The sequence below is a fragment of the Cricetulus griseus genome, chromosome 7 (assembly GCF_003668045.3).
Source record: "Cricetulus griseus strain 17A/GY chromosome 7, alternate assembly CriGri-PICRH-1.0, whole genome shotgun sequence".
Lineage (NCBI taxonomy): Eukaryota > Metazoa > Chordata > Mammalia > Rodentia > Cricetidae > Cricetulus > Cricetulus griseus.
The window spans coordinates 75,235,294-75,261,622 of NC_048600.1; the positions used below are offsets into that span (position 1 = coordinate 75,235,294).

At 42.9% G+C, this 26,329-nt stretch overlaps 1 protein-coding gene across 2 annotated transcripts; it reads right to left on the minus strand.

Annotated features, from left to right (window-relative positions):
• Positions 1-39: 39 nt before the first annotated feature.
• LOC100757658 (aldehyde dehydrogenase family 3 member A2) lies at positions 40-22,130 on the minus strand. Of its 2 annotated transcripts, XM_027427255.2 has the most exons (11): positions 21,810-22,130; positions 19,799-20,030; positions 18,988-19,073; positions 16,937-17,145; positions 14,612-14,729; positions 12,457-12,598; positions 9,593-9,759; positions 6,630-6,729; positions 4,565-4,800; positions 3,646-3,758; positions 40-1,551 (listed from the first exon to the last, which is right to left on the minus strand). In XM_027427255.2, the coding sequence occupies exons 1-10, from the start codon at positions 21,960-21,962 to the stop codon at positions 3,675-3,677; spliced, it is 1,527 nt and encodes a 508-aa protein (XP_027283056.1). In that variant the 5' UTR covers positions 21,963-22,130; the 3' UTR covers positions 40-1,551; positions 3,646-3,674. The 2 variants fall into 2 exon arrangements, with proteins under 2 accessions (XP_027283056.1, XP_027283057.1); XM_027427256.2 differs by lacking the exon at positions 3,646-3,758 and having other exon boundaries at positions 21,810-22,129.
• Between the last annotated feature and the right edge of the window lie 4,199 nt (positions 22,131-26,329).

Below are 26,329 nucleotides of genomic sequence, written 5' to 3' on the forward strand. Positions count from 1 at the left end.
TCAAGGGATTTATATCTGAGGTTGAAATTAACACTCACAACAACTTATGAAATATATTTATTTTGAAGATCAGTATAATGTGTAAGTATTCTAGCTTAACTAAAAGCTATGATTTATAATTTAATATAATAATAAGTATAAGTTCTACATTGAAATTTTGTGCAAAATATTTTATGATTAGTCAATGACAATTGCCACTTAAGCAACTACTTGCTACACAGGCCAATGATTTGGTTTTGATACCTCATACTTTAGTAGAGACAACACCCTTCAGACAGCCTCAATGACAGGTTATTCAGCAAAGATGGCTATACATTCAATAAAGCAAGTTACATTCTCATCGAGTAGGTCAAGTCTTGATCTAAATCCCAGGAAGGCAGTGGGGGCTCTGCAGTTTGGAGCTCTGTGCGCGGCCAGGCCCTGGCAGCAGGGAGTTGAGTTTCACACAGATCTCCTTTGCTACTCCCCCGCTTGGACACATTAGGATCTGAGTGATAATGGCCCTAGTGCTCGTAAGCTCTTCCTACCATCCATCCCTTTCAGTGTGTTTCACCAGCTCACAGCATTGTCCAACAGTCTCTGTCCTGTGCATTCTGGAGCCTCAGATCCTAACATCTCCCTGTTCATCTGCTGGTCCACACTTTAAGATCTGTAGGCTAGATTTATTCAGAAAGGGATCTCTAAAATTTAAAAAGCACAACTTCCTTGCATTGTGCTATGAAAACAAGAAAAGCCTTATCCTTGAAGATCTGTGTGACTTTAGGATCTTGAGGGGTCTATGGAGAATGGGGGTGTGTGCCCTCACTATGTAGCATAGCCTGGGGATCAGGGGTTTTCTAGCCTCAGCCTCTGGGACAGTTGTGACCACAAGAAGCTCTCAGTGGTATTCACAAAGAAAGCACTGCTTCTTGGCAAGAGGCTCAGTGTAGTTTAAGTCATCATAAAGGCACTGTGGACACTCACAACAGACTGTCACAGACACACATACTTTGGGTGATGTGCAACAAACAACAAAGGCTGTTTAGATGGAGAGCCCACTCCTGAAGGCCAGAGTCTCGTCACGGTGGATGAGGCGGATGTATCCACTTGCCCAGTTTTAGTACCTCAACCCCTAACAGGAGCTGGGAAGACCTAACCTCACTTCTCCAGACAGTAGAGGACAGGTGTTAAGCCTGGGCTGTGTTGACACTTGAGAGCTTTACTGATGCCCAGCAGCAGAAGATGCAGTAGTGGGAAGTGTTATGAACTGGAGCAAAGAAGCCATGGAACAGCTACTGTTCTCCCTGGCACATCCCCGTGAAGCTGGGATTTGGTGAGACATGTTCTCACCCCAGCACAGTCTACATCCTCCTAGTACCGTCACTGCTGACAAATGCTGGAATTTGGCTCAAACAGTGAGTTTCGTTAATGGTAAGTGGCAACAACTTAGGTTTGATTGCAGTACATCTGTAAATTACCTGGCTCGGGTACGATTTTTAAAGTATTGGTTTGGCAACCATTTAGTAGAGGAATAATTCAGTAGAGGCTACGAGGAAGTCATTACAGGTATTCCTGGAGAGAGGAGAAAGAGATTCATGTTAACTCTGCTGTGAGAAAACCACCCACAGCAGCCTTAGAACGTAAGTGTGGGACTGAGACTCTCACAAATTCTTTCTTTCTTAAGAGACTCAAAAATTCATTAAAGAAAAAAGAGCTATGTGCCCCTAAGAAGTCATAGTGCAGTTTCAACTCAAATTACAGCTTTTCTCATTTATAACAGTAAGACAGGTGAGAGCAGACTGTACACTGTCCAAAACCAAGAGATAAGAACAGCGACATGTATTATCCTGGCACTGTAGTAGGAGGCTCAAGAGTTGGCATTAAATCTAAAGACTGGCGAGTTTATTTCTAAAGTTCAAGAGCAGTAACACAGCCGATCCAGTCTAAGCTAGTAGTGCTACAGATGAAATCGTTACATTCAACTGTGAAAAGGCCCATGGCATCTCTTAATTTCAATCAACTTTGATATTTCTCTACCTTTCAAAACCCTGACCAGGGGACAGAGAGATGGTTAAGAGTACTTGCTGCTTTTACTGAAGACTAGGGTTCGGTTCGCAGCACCCACAACTACATTTAACTCCAGTTCCAAGGGATCTGACTCCCTCTTCTGGTCTCTGTGGATACTAGGAACACATACAGTACACATGCAGGCAAAGTGCTCACACATATAAAACAAAAATACATAAATCTAAAAAGCCCAGACTGGCCATAATACTTTCTGTAGCTTACAAGCTTTGCTGGAACTTTCTTTTGTGGCCTTTATTCTAAATCCACTCTAATTCCAGTAAATAATAAAATGAAAGGAAAACACCCGACAATGTAAGTGAGCCATGGAGAACAAAAAGCCACTTTAGACAAATGTCTGCAATTATAATGGACTCCTCAATGTGTGGGTGGATGCAAATAACAGTCTATTTCAAAAGACCTGACACAAAGTACCAAGAAAGCAAGTGACAGGTACTGCTGGTCCTGAGGTGCTCAACCCATGGTATGTCACAATCACTATGTGTCGTTCAAATTAAGCTCACTGTGCTTGGGGATACAGTTCAGGTGCCAAGCTTACTGCACATGTATGAAAACATCTAAAAGAAAAAAAGCCTTAAAAATATTTTCAGAATATTTGTAAAGACCCAAATGAGCAACACAATCTACATTCTGAGTCACTGTTTATAATAAAATGTGATTTGATATAAAGAGGATAAAAGGTCAGAGAAGAGAACAGAGGCAACAAAGGGCCAAAACCAGATCTTCACCTGACCCTGGTTAAAAAAGAAATGAATGTACTGGCCAAAAGCAATGTGGTGGGGGAAGTCGAAATGGCCAGGGAAATGGCAAATTCCTCCACACTCGGTAGGGACATCCAAGTAAAAGCTCAGGGGGCCCACATGCTCTCATTCCCACCAAAGACCTGGCTAAGAAAGACCTGTCTGCCAAACGCTTGTGTGGTACATGTGGTGCCGGCTAGGTGGGCCTTCTCGGGGGCAAGGCAAGCCTGGTCCTCCATGCCACCCCAGAGACTAAGAAAGTCTACCCAACCAAAAATATGCACATGAGGCTAAAAGACCAATGTCAAATGAAAAAGGCTATTGACCAGAGACCCAAGCCTATCTCCAACCAAATCGCCAGCCTCAGAAAGATGTAAAAGAGGAAAAAAACCCTGCCACTGCCAATTCCTAAGCTGTAGGGTTTTATTTTTTATTAAAATAAAGCAATTCTGAGACTTTTAAAAATATTCTCAAATTATGAAACAAAAAGTTCTACATCTAAACGGTGACTGTGGGCTGTAACTGCCTGGCACACCCTCCTGAAGCGACAGATGAACAGTGCAGCTCCTCACATGGCCACTCACTTTTAGAAAGGATACAGATTTCACAGAGCCAGCCTAGATGTCCCTCCTATACACTTCTCTCAGATTACCCTCCCTATCCCTCTTAAATGATGCCCAAATTGAATTTTAACATGATTATCTCTGGGCCAAGGTCCAATATATGTAAGTAAAACATCCTTCATCAGTAACTCTAAACCTGCAGCTGTAGAAATATCTCAAACCAAACAGAACCCAACCTGACCCACCTCACACACAGAAAGAAAACAGGAAGCTCCTACCTCACTCTCAACAGACAGCTGAGATTTGATCATGAGTGTTTACTGGACCAGCGCAGTCTGTGAACTGCCAGAGAAGCCAACAGGGCATTCCCCCTCGGCAGAGCTTGGTATTTCTGAGAAAACCCAAATGATTTCAAATGCAGCTATTATCACCAGTCTACCAGTGTGGTGCTAGTGAGATGAACAACTTTTTACATTTAACCAAGATACATGATATATAAACATGGCATTTCCACCAAATGCTTGCTTCTTGCCTCTCATCCACACCCATTCTTCACAGACATTATCATGCAACTCCTTGGTTAGCTGTCTGAGGAAACCCTTCCCCATTCCATCTTGACATTCATTCCCATAGATTTCCTCCTCCATCCCAGAGCTGTATACACCACCCAGAGAAGGAGGCTATCACAAGGGCCTTTTTGCAATCCCACCTCTAGGATGACCTGGGCCCAAGACAAATTTGGTCTGGTGATCCACTTTGGAGGAAAAACATGCCCAATAAAATTATACCCATTGCCTATTTCTTTCCACCACCACCATTCCTTCATATCATGATAACCTCATGCACATTCAAGAACAAACGGAAACTGAATAGTGAAGACCAATGTATCCAGAAGAGCAGAGCCTTCTAGCAAACTCTACAGTATTTTAGAGTCTTAAAAAAAAGTTGGCAAACTCCTATAAGGAATCTGACTTTGTAGGCCATTCAGCCCTGGTCAGAACTACTGAACTCTGACACTGCAGCAGAAAAGTAGTTAAGACAGGAAGTAAACAACTGTGTTAATAAAAAATAGGTAGCTGGCCATCAGACTGTGACTTGGATGGAGTGTCTCAACAGAGGGACTCACGAAGCTACAGCAGCCCCCAGACAGGAAGAAGGGCCAGGAGGATTGGTGCTTCAGGAGGGACAGGGTCTCACCTTGACAATCATAGCTGCAGCCACAGCCAAGCATGCAACCATCAGCATCACCAGCCCTCCTCTGCTGAACTGTTTCAGCAGGAAGAACTTCGCCCAACCGATCTTGGACTGACTGTTGGGGGGGTATCTGAGCTTGTTAACACTTTCTCCCTTTAGCCCTTTTAATAAACAGGGGCGTTGATGAGAAAAAGTATCAAAACTGTACTTTCCATGATAAGCCCCCATTCCACTGGCACCTGAAATAAATGGAACAGATGAAGAAAATTTCATTGTAGGTGCTTCCCATTTCAAAACTTGACCAAGAAAGCCTGAGTGTGTTCTGCTTGGGGTGTAGACACCCAACTTATTTGCTTTTCTCAGAAATCCTACCCAGCTTGCCCCCAGCACAGTCACCGCCCTCTCAGCCAGGATGAGCTTTCCATGAGCAGGGCCAGAATCTGAAGCTCTTCTAGGCTTGTGCTGTCCTTTATGACAGAAGTGTGCTAAGGGTTTCAGTGAGTTATCTGGGGGACTCCTATGCCAGCCCTGTAGTAATTTATACCTCCAACCCAGTTTCCAGACAGGAAAAGGAATTTATAGAACTAGTTGATCTGTCTAAACATGGCTGTTAAAGGAGGAACCTGAAATGTGAACCCAGATCAGTATGATGCTAAATGCTAGGTGTGTGTTTTTTCTATGAATCCACATGGCCTTATTTATCCATGGCTCCTCTCACCTGCTTCCTCTAAGTCCTTGAAGAACAACCAAGAACACAGTAACAAAGTTATACAGCTAGGTAAAAATAAGCAAGGAAAAATCTCTGCCTTCCTGGGAGCTACACTTGCATAATTCACAATGCATACAACAGACTGGCAGGTGCGAAATGTCCTGAACAGTGGCAAGGGCATGCATGGGGCAATGACAGAAGGCAGAGTGATTGGAAGCCAGGAGACAGTTGGTTAAGGGCCAGGTCACAGGTGACTTAACTGTTTTGATAGAGGGTGTCATTTCAGAAAGCAAGACTGATTCATTGGAAAATTAATGAAACCAGAGAGAAAACTGGAGAACAGTGAGGGAGGAGAGAGGAGTGGCCAGCTAAAGCCATGACCATGGTAAGAAGGACCCAGGAGAAAGGACCAGACAGTCCGTAATGCTTCCCCAAGAACAAAATGACTTCTGCCCATCCTCTAGAGAATAGGGGATTCTCATTCTTCCTCAAATCAAGCAACATGCAAGGAAAGGCTGCCCCTCCCCAGAGGGACTTGAGGAGCTTGTATAGGCAGCACTGACTACCCCTCAACATCACCTTGGGCAGAGCCCAAAGGGATATCAGGAAATACTCTGTTTCTGGCATTCAAAACCTTTGTTTCCCATGCCTCATTTGAAAAGAGAGCTCTTACTAATTAATTTGAAACATGATGCTTGGTCCTTAAGCCTCCTGAATCTGGTAGCAAAAGTAAGGAAAGTAACTAAGTAAAGACAGTGACTATAGCTATGGTCAGTGTTAATGAGGACAGAGAGTGATTCACCAGAGATGGCACTGGGTAGGGAGTCAGGAAACTAACACTAGCTGGATGGCTGGAAGGGTTCTCAGAGGAGGGAGGACAAATTCACAGGGACCTGCAGAATAAACAGCACCCAACTTACAAGAAATCCAGGAATCACTCGTCTGGAATATTTCTATTCAGGAGGCCACTGCGGTGATTTGGGGTCCACATAGGCTCTAATTTTGAATGTTTGGTCCCCAGTTAGTGGAACTATTTGAGTAGGATTAAGTAAGGAGCATGGTCTTGTGGGAATGTGCCTAGTCTTTTTGGAGGTGTACTGCTGGGGTAGGCTTTGAGGTTTTAAAAGCTCACTCTAGGTTGAGTCTGAGTCCCTTTGCCTGCAACTCGAAGATCAGATAAACACTCTCAGCTACGGCTCCAGCTCAATGCCTGCTTACTTGCCTCCATGCTCCCTGATGCAATGATGATGGACTAACTCTCTGAAACTGTAAGCAAGAGAAATGTTTTCTCTTTTAAGTTGTCTTGGTCATGATGTCTCATCACAGCAACAGAACAGTAACTAAGACAGTCATACTTACCCACACCTCCAAAGGGCAAAGAATTGACAGTGAAGTGCATGATGACATCATTGCCTGTGACTCCACCGCTGGATGTTTCGTCAATCACCCGTTTGATGAGCTGAGGAACAGACCAAAGGCACCAGGTCAGAGCTAATGTCCTGTTACCCCGTGTCTTGGAATGCACTCACTGTGGGCCCTAAGGACATGCGTCCTGGCTTTTTGTGTGCTGTAGCAAGTTTTTTAAGTTTGGGGAGACACAAAATTCATGCCAAAAATTATGAAAAATAATGTATAAAATTATCTTCAGGCTATGTGTATATTGCTTCATGAAACACAGAAGATGCTTAAACTTGGGTCCCATCTCCAAGGTAGCTCATTTATAGGCAAATATTCCAAAATCTAAAAAACTTCTGCAGTCAAGTCGGGTAGTAAGTGGCACATATTTGAATCTCTGTACTTGAGAGGCTGGAGCAGGAGGAACATGAGTTTAAGGCCGGCCTGGGGTACACAGTGAGATACCACCTTTAGAAAATTCTAAAATATTAAACACTTCTACTCCTCTGTATGTCAGTCTGCAGATAAAGAGGGTGGCCCTGAACCTTTGAGCCTGTTGCCTTGATCACCATCAAGATCTATACTCCACAACAGTACCAACAACAGACGGTTTAGAAATTATTACTTCTCTCAAGGTGGCACTGACCAGAAGACTTCTGCCCTGCTGAATAGCTTCTTACAGTACCAGGAAGTGCTACACAGGCTACTGAGGGCAAGGGTGGAGGGAGTCTACCCAGTTGTGAATCCTGTGAACTACAATAATGACCACAAGATATGCCTGTGGGTGCAATAACAATCATGCTATGGGGGTAACTAACCACCTTCTGCTTGGATTTAATTTCCATTTCCATAGGAGCCAACATGCCTGGCATTATAAATCTGACCAAAAATTCATGGCTGGGGAGCTCAGGGGCTCTAATGATGAACCTACTACTAGGATGTTTCTAAGTGGACTGACTTAGTGTCAAGCTACCCTCTAAATTTGTATTTCTATAGCCATAGATCAACATACTTCTCAGACCTCATTAGAGAGGTTTCTTTTTTTTTTCTTTCTCCATTTTTTTTATTTGAATTAGAAACAAGATTGTTTTACATGTCAATCCCAGTTCCTTCTCCCTCCCTCCCTTCCTCCCCTACCCCTCCCAACTAACACCCTACCTACCACATACTCTTTATGCTCTCCAGGGGGCCTTCCATAGGGGGGTCTTCAGAGTCTGTCATATCCTTTGGGATAGGGCCTAGGCCCACCCCCGTGTGTCTAGGTTCAGGGAGTATCCCTCTATGTGGAATGGGCTCCCAAAGTCCACACCAATGCTAAGGATAAGTACTGATCTACTACAGGAGGCCCCATAGATTTCCAAGGTCTCGCGAGGGTTCTTTGTGCAGTGGATAGCGGTGGACACGGAAACCCTCAATTGGTCAAAGTGAAGAGAATAATTGTCTATGGAATGAGCAGCCTCAAATGGGACATTCATATCACACACTGCCCTTCAGGGGTTGAGGATCATCAAGGAAGGGGAGAAAAGATGGTAAGAGTCAGAGGATGGGGAGCAGCAAAACAGTCTTTCAGAAAAGACCACTGCACTCCTGAACTCACAACTGCTGTAGGCGACCACGGAAGATCAAGCCAGTCAATGCACCAGCTTGGAAGGGAGAGGGACTCATGAGCTCCTACCCCATAGCTGAAGAGATATTGACAATTTTCTTTATAGGTATGGACCCTAATATCCAACCATGTCCTAGTGGATGACCCCACACCATGAGTAAACAGGCAAATTAAGAGTTAGTGGCAAGACTGGGGAGTGAATGTGATCAAAACATATTGTACACATGCATGAAATTCTCAGAGTAAATAAAATAGTATATTAAAATTATTATTTCTCAGCTGGGTGGTGGTGGTACACGCTTTTAATCTCAGCACTTGGGAAGCAAAGGCAGGTGGATCTCTGTGAATTTGAGGCCAGCCTGGTCTACAGAGCAAGTTCCAGGGCAGCCAGGGCTACACAGAGAAACCCTGTCTTAAAAAACAAAACAAACAAAAAATTATTTCTCAATTCCTCATCTAAATTATACCATATGATTAACAGATATGAAATGCAAAAGATGTTAGACTTATCCTACTTTTGAAAAAATAGCTAGTTTTCCTAAGATCCAAAAAACCTTCAATATAAGCCTTGAGAATTCACAGTAGATGTCAAATGGGACTGCAGTGACCACAGGGAAGTGCTCTCCACCAGCTGCATGTTCCTGAATCATGCCCTTGTATCTCAAGTACCTGTAGCCATGAGAACTTCACTAGCACAGCAAGCTCCTAAAGTCACTATGTAACTACAGCACCTTCCATCAGAAACTGTACGTGGCACCTGGTCAATGAATTCCTCACACAGACTGGTCCCTTCTTCCCTTCTCATTTTTATTTTTCCAGAAGGATCCTGAACCTACATATCCACATGGAAGCTTCCATCTGCTAAGAGCAGCAAGTCACCTATGACACCAATGACAGAGCACACAGGAAGAGGCAGAGCTATTTGTCCAGTGATACAGAGCTGCCAACTTTTGTGAAGCAGAAACCCAAGTTCTCACAACCATTTATATGATTTGCCAGAGGTCTTTGAGTTCCCCAGCCCCGTCTAAGTGGGCAGGCTCTATGGGTCCACGTCACAAAAGCACTACACACTAGTACAAGTAAGTTTTCTAATTATTTATGAGGTGTTTGTTACTCAGAAGCCTTGTGCCATTCATCCCTGTGGATTCAGTTCTAACTCCAGGGAGTAAGGGAAGGGTACAGTGATAGCCCAAGGCTCCATTACCAAAACAGCAAGCTATGAATACAGTCAGTCAACTTTGATATGTAAATAAACCATCTACGTTCTATAGCAATAAAGAAATCTGGCTCTTGAGAGGGGATTATTCTCTATAAAGCTCACCTTATTGTTATGAGAAAATATGTAGAGCGCCAGGGGCTTCTCACGATCATTTATGAAATTAATGGCTTCATCTACATTTTTCACAGACACTATTGGAAGAATTGGTCCAAAAATTTCTTCTTGCATCACCTTGGAATTAGGATCAACATCAGTAAGTATGGTTGGAGCTAAAAAATAAAATAAAATAACATTTATGGTTAGGTTGAAGACCAAAAAAAAAAAAAAAAAAAAAAAAAAAACAACCCTCTATTTTCTCTTCACTTCGCTGAGTCAACTAGGCATATCTATTAGTTTGTCCTCTCACAGTGTGCCAGACCCAGCTTTGGTTCACAGTAACCTCCCCTGCCCACAAAATCTGCTTCCAAATCCACTGTTGAACTCAGGGAGAGGCCTAACTAGACCAAGATAATCTCAACTGTTCTTCCTTCATTTTGTCTTTGATTGGCCTAGAAATGGGTCACACTGCTACTTAGGAGATGGGAAGAGCAGCAAGATGAAAGATTGGTTTTTGTTTTCTGTTTTTGGTGGTATTAACAACCAAAGAACCACGCAAACCAGGAGAATCTCTATGAATTTCTTTCTTTCTTTTTTTTTTTTTTTTGGTTTTTTGAGACAGGGTTTCTCTGTGTAGCTTTGGAGCCTATCCTGGCACTTGCTCTGGAGACCAGGCTGGCCTCGAACTCACAGAGATCCGCCTATCTCTGCCTCCTGAGTGCTGGGATTAAAGGTGTGCATCACCAATGCCCGGCCATGAATTTCTAATTATTTGTATTCTTTCAAGTTTTTCTTTCTTTTTTTTTTTTAGTAGCTGATAAGAAAAGATAAGTAAATTAATTTGGGGGCAGCTTCTTGGCCCACCAAATGTGAAAATTTCATTTAAAAATCAAAGTAAGAGCCCTGACATGGTATAGCAAGTAAAGGTACTCACCACTAAGTCTAATAACCTGATTTCAATTCCTGGAGCCCGCAGAGAAGGAAATGCCTCCCCCAAGTTGTCCCCTGACTTCCACAGAGGAACCTCAATTGAGAAAAACTCCTCCATCAGATTGCCTGTAGGTAGCTCTCTTGATTAATGATTGATATGGATGGACCTAGCACACAAGGAGATTGTGCTACTTTGGGCAGGTGGTCCTAGGATGTGTAAGAAAGCATGCTGAGCAAGCCATGAGGAGTAATGAGCAGTGGTCCTCCACGGCCTCTGCTTAAGTTTTTGCCTCCAGGTTCCTGCCTTGCCTTCCCTTGGTGACAGGGACTTAAGAGTAGTAAGATAAAATAAACCCTTTCCTCTTCAAGTTGTTTTTGGTGATGATGTTTTAGCTCAAAAATAGGAAAGGAACTAGGATAGAAACTGGTACTAGATCATGGATATTGCAGTGACAGATTTGGTCTGTTTTTGGAGGACTGTGGAGAGAGTATGAGTCTGAGTCATTGATTGCTCAAAGCTTAATTAGTTATTGAATGAACTTGGAAGTAAATGCTGACAGCGGTACAGTGGAGCCAGACTGATCCTGAGATGGGCTGTGCTGTGCTGTGTATGGCAGAGCTGGAGAGCTGGGCTGTCTAAGGCCTTTGGAGCAGTGGATTGTGCGTGGGTCCCAGACGCTGAGCTTTATATTGTTGGAACTTGATTATAACTGTGTCCTGGTTCTTCCCTCCTGGAGTAGAAAGTATGTGATTTCTTTTTATTTTACAGAAACCCACAGCTGAGAGACCCTGGATTGTTGGAGAAACTTTGCCATTTTAGAAAGACTTGAGTTTTAGAGAAACCCTGGATAGCTAATGAGACTAAACTTAAAATGTTTGAATTTTTAAAGACCATGAGACTTTGATATTAATATGAGATCTTGGAAATGAACCAGGAGGGAAACATTATGGCTTAATAAATTGTGTGTGTGTGTGTGTGTGTGTGTGTGTGTGTGTGTGTGTGTGTGTGTGTCTGAGAAGTGGTCAATAGTGTTACTTAGTTTTATGCCACTTAACATAAGCTAGAGTCACTTGGGAAAGGGAACTGCCAACTGAGAAAATGCCCCTACCAGACTGACCTACAGGCAAGCCCGGGGAGCATTTTCTTGATTAATGATTGGTCTGGAAAGGCTCGGACCACTCTAGGTGGTGCCAACCCCAGGCAGATGGTCCTGCACTGTCTAAGAAAGCAGGCTGAGCAAGCCATGGGAGCAAGCCAATAAGCAGCACCCATCCATGCATCCATGGCCTCTGTTTCAGTTCCTGCCTTGAGTTCCTGCCCTGACTTCCCTCAGTGATGGAGTGTGAGCTGAGAGTTGTAAGATGAAATCAACCCTTTTCTTCTTGAGTAGCTTTTAGTCATGGTGCTTTATGACATAAGAGAAAATTAAGATACTATGGTACCTCTATGCATATGTGTACACACACACACACACCCCAAATAGAATGAAAAATTAAGATAAACAAATTAAATTCAATGTAACATGGGCCAGGAATACAGCTCAGTGGTAGAGTACTGCCTTGCATGCATGGGGCCTTAGATTCCCCATAAAATGAAACTTGACACAAGACAGATTCATGGCAAGAAGCAAAGTACACAAAGAATGGAATGCAACAAGCAACAAGGCCAAGCTCAGAAGGTCAAAGCACTACTTCCGGAAAGATTTGGCATAATTTACTTGTGGGATCACGAGTTGCTTCCTTATCCGTGAATGGGGATTATGTAAAATCCCACTCTGCCTCTCATGAATCAAATAATATACATGAAAATACAAGATAGTATTAAAGGTGCATGCATAAATATTAAAAAAAAACAGTACACAGAAAAGCAATATTTACAGTTTATGTAAATGTTGGTAAAAAAGCCAATTACTATCTGCCCACAGGAAAGGGTGAATTACCTATGTAGCGTGTGACCTCATCAGTCTCCCCGCCAAAAGCTATTTTCTGTCCTTCAAGCAAACTCTGTAACCTCTTAAAGTGACGAAGATTGATGATCCTTTCATAATCAGGAGACTCTTTTATATTTTCCCCATAAAAGTCCTATTAAAAACAACAGGAGTTAGTTATTTAATTTGTCACAAAATCCATATTTCAGTTTCTTTAATAAGTTCAAAATCTACTGGTGTCTAAAAGTTGACCTGGTTTATATCTCCATAGAGTCTAACACCCACTCTTCAAATAATTTAGTAATAGTACAGTAGAAGTAAATTTGAGCTTTTAGACAAGTCAAGAATTAACAAATAAGTAGACACTCAGACACATACATCCCCTCACACACATTCTCTCTCACACTCACACACTCACACACCTGTGCCTGTACTTTTCTCCAGGTGCCTACAGATCTCAAAGTCCCCTCATAACCCTTTTTGGAAGATGTCAGGGAAGAGGTCACTGGTTTGCATTGTCAGCTGGCCTCTCCCAGAAGTAAGTTGGGCAGCTGCTACAGAGATTCTTTGGTCTTTGAATGCTAAATATTTACTCTCATCTAGCCTTTACCAAAGAAGTTTGCTAACCTTTGCTCTACTTTGTTGGTTTTGTCTTCTCTGGACTGGTATTTTTACCAGTCACTGATAACAGCAAAACTACTCAATGTATAAAGATATAGCCTTGTTAAATTACCAAAGGAAAACACCCTCAATAAGGATAGTCAGTATTTACCATGTAAAACAAACAGGTAATATGGATTTGCTGGGAAGCTGACAGCCCTGTGAGAGCTCAGAATCTGATGTTGAATCACAGAGGTCTTATCCACTGACCTACCCAGATGAACTCAAAGGTCTGGGCAGCAGGAATCACTGGGACGCCTGTTGAAATACATGTTCTATCCAAGTCCAAGGCCACCAACACAGCCAGGTTTTCTGGCTGACTGAATCACAGACTATCAAGCTGGGGTGGGGACCATACCATATCAATCATAATCTTTGATGATAAGGGCTAGAGACTTATTTTTAAATGGCTCCCTAGTTATTCCAGCATGCTATCTGGCTGAGACCTCATGTCATAGCACAAACTCCTTAAAGGTACGGTAGAGGGGCCGCTGATCCTCTGGGATTTATCATTGTATTCAATAAAGCACTGATCCATTCCCAACTGAGTTCAGTCTCCAGCAACTGTGACCCTCCCTCCCACTCCCATTTCTCAGATCTAGACAACTTTCATGTTCTCCTTTCCTGGATCCTCAGGCTTCATCGCCAATTCTGCTCTCACCTACCCTCTCTCTCTCTCTCCACTTCCTGGCAGTTTTCATTCTTTCTGCATACATTACTCTTTGGTACTCTCCATCCTTTCAGGTGCTCAATTAACAAAAAGTTATCTCCACATGGTGGCTTACTAGTTAGTCTTTGTACCTGAACTCAGCACCCCTGATCAAACATTCTCTAACAATGAAGATCCTACATCTCCTTCAGGCCTTTGCTTATTACCAGAACACAGTCTTCATTAGTTCCTTTATGTACCCTAAAAGAAGGATAACCCTCTTCTCAATCTGTGGGTCACAACCCCTTCACAAGGGTCCAAATATCAGATAGCCTGCATATCAGAGATTTATATTATGATTCATAACAGTAGCAAAATCACAGTTATGAAGTAGCAATGAAAATAATTTCATGGTTGGGGGTCATCACAGCATGAGGAATTGTATTAAAGGGTCACAGCAATAGGAAGGCCAAGAAGCACTGCTTTACAGGGTGCATTTTAAGTAGGTATTTACTTCACTCCTTCAGACGACTGGCCGTCTAGCCCTCCACACACATGACAACTGATAACCGTCTTCAGCAAGAAGGGCTCTCTTCAAATGATTTGGAAACATTCTCGCAAAAGCACAGAAAACATTTTTGACTTTTAAGTATATGCCTCAACTAATTATCAACAAATCAACTTCACAATTTAAGTGGACTTGCATCAAGTTGGCCTTGTTCCCACAGATGCATAGTAAGTTAACTCAGTCGCTATGTGACTGGAATTGTCTGGGTTGGGGTAAACGTGACAGAGATGCTGTCTGAAAGCACTTTGGCGCTCATCAGTGGGATCAGAACAGAACAGCGGAATACAGACCTTCACCGTTTCCTTAATCTTCTGCACTATCCGATCCTGGAGGGAGGCTTCACAGAGGACATAGTCTGGAGCAATACAGGTTTGACCACAATTCATGTACTTTCCCCAAGTTATTCGTCTGGGAGAACAAAACAAAAACAAAAGCAGAATACCTATACAATTCATTGTTATTTTGTTTGTTTCCCAATGTATTAGGTACTTGCATATTGCTGTGACGAAACATCTGGCAAAAGCAACTTCAGAAAGGAAAAGCTAACTGTGGCTCACAGTTGATGTGCTCTGCATCACAGCAGGGGAACGGACACGACTGGTCACATGGCAGCCACAGCCAGAGGAGAGAGCAACCAGGACTTATGCTCAGTTTTTTTTTTTTTTTTTTTTTTTTTTTCACCTAGAACTCCAGGTCTAGGGTGAGTCTTCCCACCTCACTTATCCTAATCTAGATAATTCCTCACAAACTTGTCTAGAGTTGTTTCCATAGTGATTCTAAATGCCATCAAGTTGATGACAAAGATTAACCATCAAGCCAACTGATAGGGCTTTGTATATTTAGTTAGTGATTGTTAAAAACAAAATAAATAAAAACTCTGAGCTATAGATCACCTTGTTACAACTTAAAATGCATTTTTAGATTTCTTTTTTATTTGGTGTGCCTGTGAGCACATACAAGCATGCACACACACCACTGTGCATGCGTGGAGGCTAGAAGACATTTTGGGAGTTGTTTCTCTCCTACCCTGCTGAGGCGGGGTGCCTCTTTCTTCTGCTGTGAGGTCTTGCATACTGAGGCCTCCCATCTACTCAGAATCTGAATTTTTTGCTTTGTTTTGTTTTTGGAAACAGGGTTTCTCCATATAACCCTGGCTGTTCTGGAACTCCCTCTGTTCCAGGCTGGTTTTGAACTCACAGCAATCTGCCTGCCTCTGCCTCCTGAGTACTGGGATTAAGCGTGTGCTTGTACCATCTCCCAGCTAGAATCTCACTTTTTAAAAGCATGAGTCCCAGGTATCAAACTCAGATGTCAGATCTGTGCATCAAATACTTTTACCACTGAACCAGCTCTCTAGCCTTTAGAAAGCATAGTTTTAAAAATAATTTACTTATTTTATTTTATGTGCATTAGTGTTTTGCCTACATGTATGCCTGTGTGAGGGTGCCAGATCCCCTGGAACCAGAGTTACAGACAACTGTGTACTGCCATGTGGATGATGGGAATTGAACCTGGGTCCTCTGGAAGAGCAGTCAGTGCTCTTAACCTCTGAGCCATCTTTCCAGCCCTCAGAATGTACTTTCAATTGAGGTAAAATATTCTAAGTAGCAAGAAAATTCCCAGAGTCAGTCTGGTAAATAGCACCTAACAAGCTATGAAGACACAGCCTGCAGAGAAAGGAAACAGCCTCCCAACACTACTTCCTTTCTTATCCAGCCAAAGGTCATTCTGGATGAGCACACAGCTCAGATTCTGCTCTCCGAGGGTGTAGTACTGCTGACAGACTGTGCAGGTATAAAGAGGGTACAGCCAGTGTCCTCTACCATGCTCCTCCATGTGGACCCTTCCTCTTCCTACATATAGACAAAGTCCAAAACCTCAGCATTCAATGCTGGTCTCATTTTCTGGAAGTTATGCTCTATTTAAAGAGGCCAAACAGCAACTCTGACCCAACTCCCTATCCCCTCAGCACCACAGCTCTGAAGGGGGAGATACCACATCACCCAGAGCACAGACACATTCATTTCCTATCTGTCAAACCTAACTTAGTAAAGAAAAACTGAATTCTTATTTTCTGGTTCCCAGCTGCAATATGCTATTAAAAATATCTGTCATTCTGTTTTGTCAACAAAGGAACTCAGCTAAGAAGTGAACACAATACCCTTTCAACTGAGAATTGTTATTAATACACAGAACCCTTTGGATTATCTATCTCATCAACCAGCAAGGCATTAGACTTTCCTGCCACAGGCTCAGGGTGTAGTTTACTGTGGAGCACAGGCTTACCATAATTTGATCCCAACACTGGGGAAAAAAAAAAAAAAAAAAAAAAAAGCAACTTTGGGCAAAATTTCTTGCCAGGTTTATCCATAAGAATATTTCCAAACTTTCTGAGGAAAAGTACATGCTAGCAGGACCTATGTGTGGCTCCCTATTCCAGCAGTGGCATCAGAAGACAGTTTGAGAAGTTCCAGTTACTCTTGGGCACACCAACCACTAAAGTCTGATGAACCTTGAAGCCAGAAGTCATGAGGTTCAAGTGTAAAGGAAAACAAGCCATTAGCAAAAACTTCCACCTGCTGGGAGAAACCTCAGGAAAGCAAAGCCAGTCTCACCTGCAAGCGATGTCCAGATCACAGTCTCTGTCAATGTAACACGGGCTTTTCCCCCCGAGTTCCAGGGTCACAGGGGTCAGGTGCTTGGCAGCAGCTTCCATAACAATTTTTCCCACTGCAGTGTTTCCTGTGTAGAGAATGTGATCAAACCGCTGCTTCAGGAGCTCTGTGGTCTCCGAGACACCACCATTAACAACCGAATACAGGTCCTCAAGAAAGAGAAACAGATTCTTGCATTGTCAAATTAATCTAACCTCCTCACATCAGCAATTCTTCAACACAAATAAGTAGCACTCAGTAAAACCAAAAGACCAAGATCATCTCCTGTGAGGGACAGATCAGGGAGGTGACCCAAGACAGATGGAGGACATAGGATCTGCTGGTGACCAGGAACCATCAACCTCAGACTGACTCAGAGACAGAGTCCAATATTTTCTACATGAGCTTGGCAATGAAAGCACAAATGAAAGTTGGATCCAACAGGGGAAATGTGTAAGACGAGGGGAGGGTATTATGAGGGACTTTCGTTGCTGTTTTGTTGTGTTTTGCACAGTGCTGGGGATCTAACCCAGAGCTTCGTACAAACATTAGGCCATCGCTCTACCTCCTGAGCTGCATCTCCAGCCCTGCAGACACACACATCTTAATCCCAAAGTTTTCTCTCTCTACACAATACAAAGTACAGCAGGTCTAAGTCCAAAGTCAATGAACAGGAGACAGCACTGTAGCTGAGGGCACTTGCTTTTGAAGTAGATCTGGATTGAATCTAGGCTCTGCTACTCACTAGCATCTGTGATTTTAGGCAAGCTACTGAACCTTAGGCAATCTCTGAACTTGTTACTGGGAAAGTCACATAACATCTGTACAATACCCATCACTCTCACAATACTACCATTAAGTAGCTATTTTGAGAGAAAATACTTTGAATAATAACAGCAAGGGCAAAAAGTAATGATTGATAACAAATGACAAGGAAAACAGGAGATGTTTGCAAGTGTCTAAGCTGTATGATGTATAAGCTGGCTTGTCAACCTCATTTGGTCCTCCTTTGGTCTCTCATTCATTAGAAGGCTAATTAGTTCTTAGTCACTTTGTAGTTCAATTGACTAATGCACTTTAAGTTTTAATATTTCTTTAATCCACAGGTAAATTAGCCCACCAGTTAAGTGAGGCAGGTACATTATCATCCTCCCCATTTGGACAGTCAACTTGGTGAGGGGCAAATCAAGACCTTAATCCTCTATCTTCTGGTTCCAAGTCCTACTCAATCCATAGCACTCACTGTCTTCCTTTAGTCCTGCTAGATTGGATAACCAAGCTATTAGGACCAAATTATTCTGTGAGCTATGATGACAGTGTTAAGACAATATGGACAACAAAATTATTCTAAGAACTAGAATTGGTCTCAGAGACATTACAAATTAAGAGAATATAAATCAGGTATTTTAAGATTGCCTTTTGATGAAAGCTAAATCTCCCCTGCAAAACTGCATGTGGAACCCAGCAGTCATAAAGCAATCAGCTTCCTCTCCAGAGGTCATGAGAACTTCTGAATCTGATCCCCTACCCAAAAGCTGGGGTATCACTCTCCCTAGTCAGCCTTTGATGCTCTCAGTGCCTACACATTAACTCGGAGTGCTAGTTCAGGAAGGCACTTTTTTCTAGGCCGCAGACATGCCTTGAAAAAGCAGAGTACTCATGTAATAACAACACACATGATGTTCTGCTGGGAAAAAAAGATAGTGACAAAAACATGCTAGCCTCTCATTAACTATTTCACTAAATGAATGATGTCTAAAATTGTATCCTAAAAGTGTCAAATGGTAGAAAAAGATAAGAGACACATATAAAGCCACAGGCCTAAATACACTATGTTACCACAGTTGCTGGGTTAGTGTATTTTGGAACCTGGCTTCCTTTATTAAACTGACTGTTGGAGACTTAAGGAAACCACACAGATCATAACCAGCAATGACATCTGTAGCAGAAGAGTCAAATCTGTGTTTTCCACCATAAACAGATGTGTTGAAGATGGACCAAGATATTCTTACCTGGTCTAAATATTGAGGGAGAAGCTTAGCCAAGATCTTGGCTGTGTTTTCACTTAGTTCTGAAGGCTTAACAATCGCAGCATTTCCTGAATAAAGTGAATAGCAGAACATCATCATCCAATACTTGAATAATTTTAACAGCTTCCAAAATGATACTTGTGTAGGGTACATACTAAATTTCACTTATTTCTGCCGCTCTTAAATCTGTCCTACCTCGTATCACATGTCCTCTTTCTTTTCATGTTTTCCTTCCCAAGTGCTAACCCATTAGCTCTCAGTATCTTCAAGTCACTGACAACAGGTTCTCCCAGCCTCTCACACTGCCCAGATGTCTATTTCTTTGCAGTTCTACCATGGTTTTCTCTCTCTGCCCTAGAATCACTGAGCAAACAGGCCAGGTCAACATAAGCTGTTGACAAACTTAGAAATCAATCTGTTGAGATTTGCTGTACACTCTAATTAATATCACACCTAATACCTTTATTTGAAGAAAGAAACTGGTCAAATGAAACCAAATGGCTTGTTTTCTAAAGGCAGAGTCAGCAACTAAAAGTACATTAGAATATGGATGCCTGACTCTAAGATCCTGGACTACTGACTCAGATGCCTTTGACTCTAAACAGATTCATCCCCTAGGTACTTCAGCATTCATAAACAGAAGTACAGATATGAATTTTCAATAAATTGCTGATGTCAACATAGGCAAACCACCAAAGTAAATGTATTTAACTAGATACTATCATTAGCTTACAACCACTATGACACAGTATGACCCTCTACACAGGAACAAAGACATCAGCTGGCACCAGACCTGCAGCGATGGCTCCCACCAGTGGCTGCATGATGAGAACGAAAGGGTAGTTCCAAGCTCCAATAATCAGTACAACTCCCAGGGGCTCTGGCTGAACATAGGCCTCATCCAACATGGTAAGCAAGTTCTTCTTAGCTGGTTTAGCAGAAGCCAATTCAGGAAGATTTGCCAGCATAAAATCAATTTCCCCAAGGATAGTAATGACTTCATGACTGTATGCATTGAGTTCACTCTGGAAAAGAAAATCAGTTAATCTTACATAGTGAGTACAGTATACTTGGCTTAGGACAATGGTTCTCAACAGCTGCCACACATGAGATAATCTGCATATCAGAGATTCACATTATGATTTGGAACAGTAACAATGTTAAGAAGTAGCAATGAGGGCTGGAGAAATGACTCAGAGGTTAAGGGTACTGGCTGCTTTTCCAGAGGACCCAGGTTCAATTCCCAGCAACCATATGGCGGCTCACAACCATCTGTAATGGGACCTGATGCCTTCTTCTGGTGTGTGAGCATACATGCAGGCAGAACACTGTATACATAATAAATTAATAAATCAGAAGAAGGAGAAGAAGAAGAAGAAGAAGAAGAAGAAGAAGAAGAAGAAGAAGAAGAAGAAGAAGAAGAAGAAGAAGAAGAAAAGCAGCAGCAGCAGCTTGGGGTCACCACAACATGAGGAACTGTATTAAAGGATGTAGGTGGAAGTTTCCTGTTCCAGCAGCTGATTATTATACAGCAAAAGGGTTGAGAGCTGCTGGCTCAGGATGTGACAGGCTCACCAAGTATATCTGCAGCGACAACTGGCATTATTAGGCACCCCTCCTCCAAGTTTGCTATCACATTTTTTTCAAACCTCCAAGTTCTCAATAAGACTCACCCTGGATATTCTTGCTGGCTCTTTTTCTCTAAGATTTTCAATGCCTCTGAATTCTTCTCTACTGATTCAAGCTTTTTAAAATTAGGGTTAAAAATGATTTTTCAGCAACAACTCCCTGATTAATAACAACCTGCCTCAGTCACAATTTAGGTACTGTGGTAATTTTGCTTTTGAGCTGTATCTTAATACTTCATCCCCAGCACACGGTTTATAACCATAGTCACACTTTATATATGCTCCATTTTGCAGAATGGTTTAAAATTCTGGACTTATATTTCTTCAGTAACCCTATGTATGGACAAACCTACACAAAATATCTGATGCTGGTAGAAAGGATGACTCATATGGTTTTAATATTCATTGTCCTATCTTTGTTTACTATCACCAAAAGTACCCTGACGGCAGAAGTACTCCGCCTACTGTTACCGCCTTTTGAAATAGTCTTTGATTGGGGAAGGGAGGGTTGCAAATCTAAAAATAAAGGTCCTACTATGCCTGGAATACAGATAGGAGGTAAAAAGAAAGAAAATTACTGGAGAATACAGGAGAATATAGTTATACCTCAAACACTACTTAAAACCTTGGCATTCAAAGCTTGCTTCTAAAGAGGCCTCTTGCTTCTATCACCTGGGACCTCATTAGAAATCTCAGACAGGTCCCCGGAGTGATTGTCAGTGTACTAGAGTTTAAGCAACACATATCTAATGGTACACGATCACAAAGTCAAAGGAAAATATGAGTGTTGAAAAATATTTAAAAAAAAAACTGTCTACAAGAAGAACCCATTTTAAAAAGTTGAGAAATAAGACAGGGAGTGAAATATCTGAATCTACGGAGCGGACAAACTACTGACACCCAGAATATCCAGAGAATTAAGGGCACACTGTAAGGAAAGAAACCACAAATACAGTAGAGATGGGCAAGCCTATAAAAAGCATTCGCAGAAGAGAAACTGCGAGCACCAGGCAAAGCACACACTTCAACGAAAGTGCAAATAAACAGTCTGGGCTCTAAGCAGGGCTGGAGAGTCCGGAGCAACTGCTTCCTCTACACTGCTGGACAAACAAAACAACCAGTTACAGCGCAGGAATAAGGGGACGCGCCGGGTCCCTCCCACCCGCGGTCGCTCACCTTGCTCAGGTCCGCCGCGATGGCTGACAAGATGTCCTTCTCGCGCTCCTGCACCATCCTCTTCAGGGCCTCGAGCTGCTGCATTCGGAAGCGCAGCGGCCGCGATCGGCCGGACCGGAACGCCTGGCGAAGCCGCTGGACCTGACGCTCCATGATCGGGCCTGTGGAGAACGCGGAGCGAGGCAGGTGTGGCGGCACAGTCCTGGGGAAGCGATGCTCGGGCAGACGCAGCTGCTGAGTGCCACCTTCAGCTCACGCTTTCCACCCGCCTACCGGCCCAGACCAGGCCTCCAAAGTAAGCCAAACCCGACGGCTCTGCAGCCAACGACGCGACGCGCGCCCATTGGCCGGGGCGACGCACGTGACTGCGAAGCCCCGCCCCCGACAACTCACAGAGCCTCAAGATCCCTGACCGCGGGCGGCTGGTGGCCTGCGGACATGCGGAAGGGTTGCTCTGGCTTCTGAAGAGGGCGGAGCGTCCTCGAGGAGGAGGAACTGAGGCCCAGAAGGGTGCTCGCCAGGCCGGAAGCGGCCCCTCTTCGCCTCCCCTCCCCCCTCGGCTCCTCAGACATCGATGCAAAGTTGTGGGCTGGGTGCCGGCGTGGGGCAATCCTAGGGACTAGATCAGAGTGGCTCACGCGACGGAGGTGGATCCAGTGTACACCCGCCAGCATGTCATCGCCCACTCTGGTTTTTAATCCAATTTTTCTGTTCCCCTGTCTGGCAGAATTGCTACAGAGAGGGAACTTGCACCACCTAGGTTTCCCCAAATTTCCTCTCCAGACTAATTAGCAATAGTGGGCATCCGGACCGTCTGGGACTGCTCAGCAGTGGTGGTCATTCAGGGTTGTCCTCATTTTCTGGAATGACTAAAAGTTGTTCTCTATTTAGACTTATAATGGGCGCCTTAGCGTTAATTTCATTAGAATTTTGATTTATTCTTCACCAAACATGCTTCCTTCAGTGTTCCCTATCTCTTTGATCTTAACTTCAGAATATATGTTGAATCCAATAGTTGATGCTTCAAACCATAATATGTATCTACTATATGTAGCAATAGCATCCCAATGGGCTCCCTGCTTGATTGCTTGGAGGTTATGAATCCGAAACTTCTTAATTCTACACTTGTCCTTTTATACTTTTGTACTTCAGGGGCCCATAGGAGGTTCTCCTCCCTCCTCGGCCTCCCAGGTATTTTAACCAGAAGGAAGGACTACCAGGAAAATCAGAATCAAAGTTTGTTTCCTCTGTGTGGGACATGCTGACAAAGTATTCCTGCCTCTAGGAATTCCTTGGACATGGTGGCTCCTCTGGTAGACAGGATAACAGTCACAGCATCTCCAAATGGTATAGGAATGATGAATTCCAGCTGAGAACCTTTTAGGCAGTTTCTGATCTTCATATCACCCCATTCTTCCTTCTGATGGTGTTTATTCCTGAACTCTCTCCTTCGTGAAATAACTGGGTTGGTTTCTCTCTCTTGACTACAAAGTTTTGCTATTTCCTGTTCTTCACCTAGCTGTCATTGATATTTTCAGAACATATGCTGACCTTTATTAGTCGCTTGCTCAAAACTCTCCAGCAGGTTCCTGTCACACTGAGAACAAATTCAAAGCCCACGCCATCCTCTGTAAGCCCTATGTGTCCTGCCCTCTGGGTATGCCTCTGCTTGTAGGACTCACCCACTTAATGAGTGTTAGCCAGAGTGGCCTCCTTGCTGTTCACTGAACACTTTAGCACATTCCCATCCCAGGGCTTTTTGGCACTCTGTGTTCTTTGTCTGGAGTGCCCAGATAACTTTCCCAATTTTGTAACTTTCACAATAGCCTGTGAGTTGAGGCTTATCTGAGGTGCTTCTTGGTGAAGCAAGACATTTGGCAAAGCCACTCCACCCTTCTTCCTCTGCTTCACCCTAGCTTGGTAAAAACAAGTCAAAACAAACACCACAACATTCTGTTTAGAGGTTTCATGGTTGAAACTGGTGGACTACACCTGAGAAAATATCAGAGGAGCAGGCTTCTGATGTTACAAAACAAATCGGTAGCCTCCCCCACACAACCCAGGATCACCTGTGCATAGCAAGCAGGCAGCCGAAGGTCAGTATCTAGTACTGTGTTGCAATGTTGAAATTAGCTCGAAGTTCACCAGGGGAGGATGCTTGGTTATCTTTTTTTTGTTGTTGTTGTTTTTATCTGATCAGAGAGTGACCAATTTTAAACTCTTGAGTTAATAAGCATTGTGTGAGCATGAATTATATAAGATAAATGGAGGTATGTGTTGTGCTGTGAGCTAAGAATTATAAGTAATAGAATTCTACTTAGTGTGAACTAGGACAGAAATCCATGTCTCATAAAGTTGATCTGAGTGGCAGCAAGCTGCTTTTCCTCCTGAGAATAAGATGTGAGGGTTGTTTTTAAAAAGAATATACTGATGTGGGGGCTGGAGAGATGGCTCAGTGGTTAAGAGCACTGGCTGCCCTTCCAGAGGACCCGAGTTCAATTCCCAGAACCCATATAGCAGCTCACAACGGTCTGTAACTCCAATTCCAGGGGATCGGACACCCTCACACCAATAAAATAAAATTAAATAAAATATTTTTAAAAAGAATATACTGGTGTGTTGGCACACACCTTTAATTTCACCACAGGGGAGGCTGGTAGATCTCTATGAGTTCAAGGCCAGCCTGGTCCTCATAGACAGTTCCAAGGCAGCCCAAGGTTATATGGTTAGACCTTGTCTCAGAAAACAAACAAATATATCATGATTCCATTGTGCACAATCACTGAAAGTTTGACTTTATGTCTCCTAAATATTTTCTATATTGGAGAAACCAATTGTCTCAGGGTTTCTAGTACTGTGATATAACACCGTGGTCAAATGCAACTTGGGAAAGAAAGGATTTATTTCAGCTTATAGTTCCGAATCACAGTCCATCAGTGAGGGAAGTCAAGGCCGGAACTCAAAACAAGGCAGGAACCCAGAGGCAGAAACTGATGGCAGAGGCGGTGGAGGAGTGCTGTTGACTGGCTTGTTCCTCAAGGCTTGTACAATCTATCTTTTTATAGCACCTAGGAGCAGTGGCACTTCCCACAGTGAGCTGGGTCACCAACATTAATCATCAGGCAAGAAAATGTACCATAGGCTTGCCCACAGGCTAACCTGGTGGGGACATTTTCTCAATTGAAGTTCATTCTTCCCAAATGACTCTGCTTGGTGTCAAGTTGACATAAAATAGCCCGAATAGCAATTGAGAGCATTTTGTTAGATGTATTTAAAAAGCACATCCAAATGCTTCAGCAAAACGATATTGTTATGGAACCAAAAAAGGACTAGAATTGTATGTATTCCCAACTGAAATACTTTCCCTTCTCGATTTTGAATATGGCCTATTCATTGACTTAAGTGACCAGGGACCAATAAAATCATCACTTCAAGATTAGGGGTATGGGGTAGCTCCCCACAAACTACTTCCAGGAAAGACAGCAACCTGGTAATTTAAGAAGACCCTCCCTTTTCAGTTAAAACATACTTTCTTTATTGAGGGTGAGCTATTCCCTGACCCTCCCCACAACAACCTCAGAGCCTGTTCAGGGCAGAAACCCATCCTCAGCACACAAATTATGTCAGCCGTGTACCGGTGGCCCACGCCTGACCCAGAAGCTCTCCCTTGAACTTTTGTTAGGATTCTCATGAAAGAGGTACGAAGTGAGATCATTTGATCCTAGAACACACTATGGCTAATTTTCACTAACCAAAGGAAATGAGTCCCAATAATAAAGTTGGTACTGAAGAAAGCAGAGCTTGGAGGCAGTGTCTTAATAAGATTGGACGGAACAACAAGCTTGAAGCTTAAAGTACGTTTTTCTGCTCTCTTATTTCCATGAGCTGATGATAAACTTCCAAATCATAGGCACCTAAAGTTTGAATTGTCACTTGTTATAAAAATAAACTCAATTTGTAGAGAGAACTCCAAATTTCAGGCCCTCTGATTAGCACCAGTATAGGGTAGGAAGAATTCAAACATCTTAAAAGTTGTTATAATATTTTTCTGTGTGGTAGAAATTAAGGCCATTTATCAATTGAAACTTGTTGACCATTTCTGAGCAGCAAATATATTCTCACAGAGAGATGGGCCCTGAGAAACCACAGCTAACTTCCTAGGACATGGAAGCAGAGCCACAAAGAAGGAAGACAGACAGCCCTGGACACTGCAATACACACTCAGCCCTCAAAAGTTAAGACAATGAAGCTCAATTTCCCTGCCCTTAAATTTTTTCTCTGCCAGAAACTGAGGAAATGGAAGTATATTATTTTTGTACCAAAGATTGCATTTTATTAGTTATTAAATATCTACAAATTTTTACCAAGTTAACCTCCGTATATATCTATCTTTATTCCTCTGCTCAGTTGTTTCTACAAAATTCCCAGGTGATAACAAATACATGTTTAATTTTTATAGCCAAATACATCTTCAATGTGTTTATACCAATTTATAGTCCCCATCAGTCACTATCAGCAGC

Excerpts from the sequence above, each read along its gene's own strand:
- LOC100757658 (XM_027427255.2), bottom strand. The coding sequence starts at position 21,962 with ATGGAGCGTCAGGTCCAGCGGCTTCGCCAGGCGTTCCGGTCCGGCCGA. Across the intron at positions 14,730-16,936 it reads GATCTGGACATCGCTTGCAG|ACGAATAACTTGGGGAAAGT; the intron begins GTGAGACTGGCT and ends TTGTTCTCCCAG. Across the intron at positions 9,760-12,456 it reads TGAGGTCACACGCTACATAG|CTCCAACCATACTTACTGAT; the intron begins GTAATTCACCCT and ends TTTATTTTTTAG.